At 56.3% G+C, this 3011-nt stretch overlaps 1 protein-coding gene across 1 annotated transcript in view; it reads left to right on the top strand.

Moving 5' to 3' along the window:
• The window catches only part of LOC105824372 (H-2 class II histocompatibility antigen, I-E beta chain-like), a gene marked incomplete at its 3' end in the record, with an annotated part of 44592 nt that extends 42455 nt beyond the window's left edge, over positions 1-2137 (top strand). The window contains exon 3 of the mRNA XM_012661794.1: positions 1874-2137. Coding sequence (XP_012517248.1) covers positions 1874-2137 — 264 coding nt within the window. The remainder of the gene's footprint in view (positions 1-1873) is intronic.
• Positions 2138-3011: the final 874 nt, after the last annotated feature.

Below are 3011 nucleotides of genomic sequence, written 5' to 3'. Positions count from 1 at the left end.
GTTAGATATTGCCAAAAATAGTTTCAAAAATATTATTCTTGAGTGAAAAATGTTCCCTTCCTGATAAATGAGGAGGAGAAACGAGGACTAGCAGATTAAAATCACAGGATACACGTTCAGAGTGGGGCGGTCAGACAGCAGGGGTAGAGAAGAAGGAACGTGGACAGAGCGGGCTGGAGTGATGGGCCTGGCAGACATGGGGGCGGGGGCCCAAGGCCTAGGAGAAGAGGTAGGTCAGGATACCTGAGTCAAGACATGGGCACTTGCCTTTGCAATGACACTGTAGACTAAGGGAAGACTTTAGTGCCCCCGAGGCTAGCCACACCCCTTCTGCACTGTCCTGTGTCACTTGTTATGCAGCTGCTAGTGACAGGTGAGGTGGGACCTAATCCCCCAGATGAACTCAAGTTTTTCATAGTGACAGAGGTAACAGATCACCCCTGCAACCACACCCTTCTTGCTCTTGGAAACCCCAGGTCTGCCTTCTACCCTCATAAAGGCTCCCCAGTATCTGAGGCTAGAGCAGGCAGTGCCCCTTCATCTAGGGTTTGAGGCTTCTCATCCTAGGTTTTAGCATTTCCCACTTTCGCTTAGTCTCCCCCGACATAGTGCAAACCAGGTGAGCATCCCGTTTACAAGCACACGTGCAGCAGCGCCACACCTGTGCACTAAAGGTGCTCTCGGCGTGTGTGATTGGTCGTGTCTAGCACTGAAATTTTGGATATTCTGTGTGATGAAGTAACAGAGACTGCTATTTCAAAAACATGCCTCGTAAACTTTTTGGAGTTCCCTCTTACGTTCCAGACACTCATTCATTTTATGCGTTGGTTCATTCATTCACTGATAAGGAAAAATTGACTGAGCTATGTTAGATACTGGACATAGAAAGAAGGCAGGAATGTCTCACCTTGACATGTTAATTTGTAGGGGATGAAACAGATACCCAAATGATCACACCACTTTAATTTCCCCATGTAACCAAGAGCAGAGCAGGCCCAGGTCACTGCTACTTGTGTGTAGATGTGCACCTGCAGACACTGCTGGTGGCTGTCCCTAGGAAGAGCAGCACGTGGCAGAGGCTGCCACATTCCTCTGTATGAAATGACACCCCCAATGCCGCTAAACACAAGGATCCCCAGCCCCCATTGGTCTCTGGATGTTGTGGTGATTTTTCACACCTCTTGAGATCCATTCTTTCTACAGCCATGTTTGAAAACTGAAAAGATATATTAACTTCCAGGCTAGAAAGTCACTTATATCAAGCTTTAAGAAAGTTTTAAGAAATGTACTGCTACATTTCCAGCGTGCAGAACGAGAGCAAATTGAGGTATATTGAAGATACTGGCAGAGAAGAGAGCTCCCAGCTGTGGGAAAGGGAACGGGGAAAAAAGAAGGGATGTCTTCGTCTAGGCGGTGACACTTGAGCCCCGATTGTCACCAGGATGGAAATTACAGGCCGGGGTTGGGACAGAGAGAACAGGGCTGTCCTCCTGGTCCCCAGCTCCTCCCCACCTCCAGTTGCCACCCCCCAGGAAAAGTCCCCCCCTCTCCTCCAGGTGCCAGCAGAAGTGACTACTTTCTCTTCAGGATGCCCACCCCTCTGTAATGACACTGAATCGCCCCTGAGCACGGAGTCCCATCGCGACTCAGGAAATCCTCTCGTTTCACAGGGCGGGGGAGGGGAGGGCACGGAGGGCCGAGTCCTGGGAAGGTTGTGTGGCCGCCTAAGACGGCCTAACGCGGTATTAGGGAAAATAGTGCCTAAAAATCCAAACAGTCCAATCCAGAGTGGGAAGATTCGGGGAGAATAGTTAATACTGAGAGAGACACAGGGGGGGACGCGGCGCCGGGATCAGCGCCGTCCGCCCCGCAGAGAACTACGTGCTCCAGAGGCGGGCGGAGTGCTACGCGCGCAACGGGACGCAGCGCTACGTGTACAGACAGATCTACAACCGCCAGGAGCACGTGCGCTTCGACAGCGACGTGGGCCTGTTCCAGCCGGTGACGGAGCTGGGGCGGCCGGACGCCGAGTACTGGAACGGGCAGAAGGACGTCCTGGAGCAGAAACGGGCCGAGGTGGACACGGTGTGCAGACACAACTACGAGGCGGAGAAGCCCATCGTGGAACAGCGCAGAGGTGAGTCCGCGGCCCGGGCTGGGGCAACCGGGGGAGGGGGGGACCCAGGCCCAGAGGGCAGGGACAGCCGGACCGTGTCAGGGGCCGTCGAGGGGAAAGGAAGGGGCCTTGGGGTTTGGGCATGATGGGGGCGCCAGGCCGGAGGCTTGTCCCGGAGCCAGGCCTGAGCTGGGCCGAGCACGGAATGGGGGGAGATGGAGGCAGACGGATCCTCGGGCCTGGCAGCCGAGCGGGTGTGGGCTGAGGGGACCCAGGAGACAGGGACACGTGCAGGGCCGTGGTGTGGAGCAGACAACTGGTACCCCAGGCACAGCGCGCCGAGCAGAGAAGAGACTTACGGGGGGAGACGGCGGGTTGGCCCCGCTTGTGGGGACAGGGACGCTGATGGACGGTGTAGGGAGGGGTGTGGAGCCAGGGAGGACAGCTGGGCTCCAGGAGACCATCTGGGGACAGGGGATCCCGTGGGAAGAGGGCAAAGGACTGGATCCTGGGAACCGGACGCGGTGATGTCGGCTAAGACAGCACAGGCTGTGAAGGAGACCAAAAAGCAAGGGGGTGTGAGGAGCACCCGGGCAGAGAAGTGCCATGGGGGCTGAGGCAGAGAAGGTGACCCCGGCAGTGCAGTAGACGGCGCTGCCATGACTCGGGGAGGCCGAGTAGACAGAGGCGCAAGGTGGGTTTGGAGACCTGGTCAGAACAGTTGGCTGCGGCGGGGACCTGGGCGCGGATCGGGGTAGATGAGGGCGGGTGTGGGCCATCAGGTCCTCTGGGCTGGGATATTTGTCTTGCATTCAGCACGGCTGGCACAGAGTGGTGTGTGAGCTGAATCGTGCTGTTCCTTCAGGAAGTCTGAGTGTGAAGGGAAGAAGCGGTG

This window comes from Propithecus coquereli, unplaced genomic scaffold (assembly GCF_000956105.1).
Source record: "Propithecus coquereli isolate 6110/MARCELLA unplaced genomic scaffold, Pcoq_1.0 Scaffold734, whole genome shotgun sequence".
Classification (NCBI taxonomy): domain Eukaryota; kingdom Metazoa; phylum Chordata; class Mammalia; order Primates; family Indriidae; genus Propithecus; species Propithecus coquereli.
This window is presented reverse-complemented; position numbering and strand designations above follow the sequence as displayed.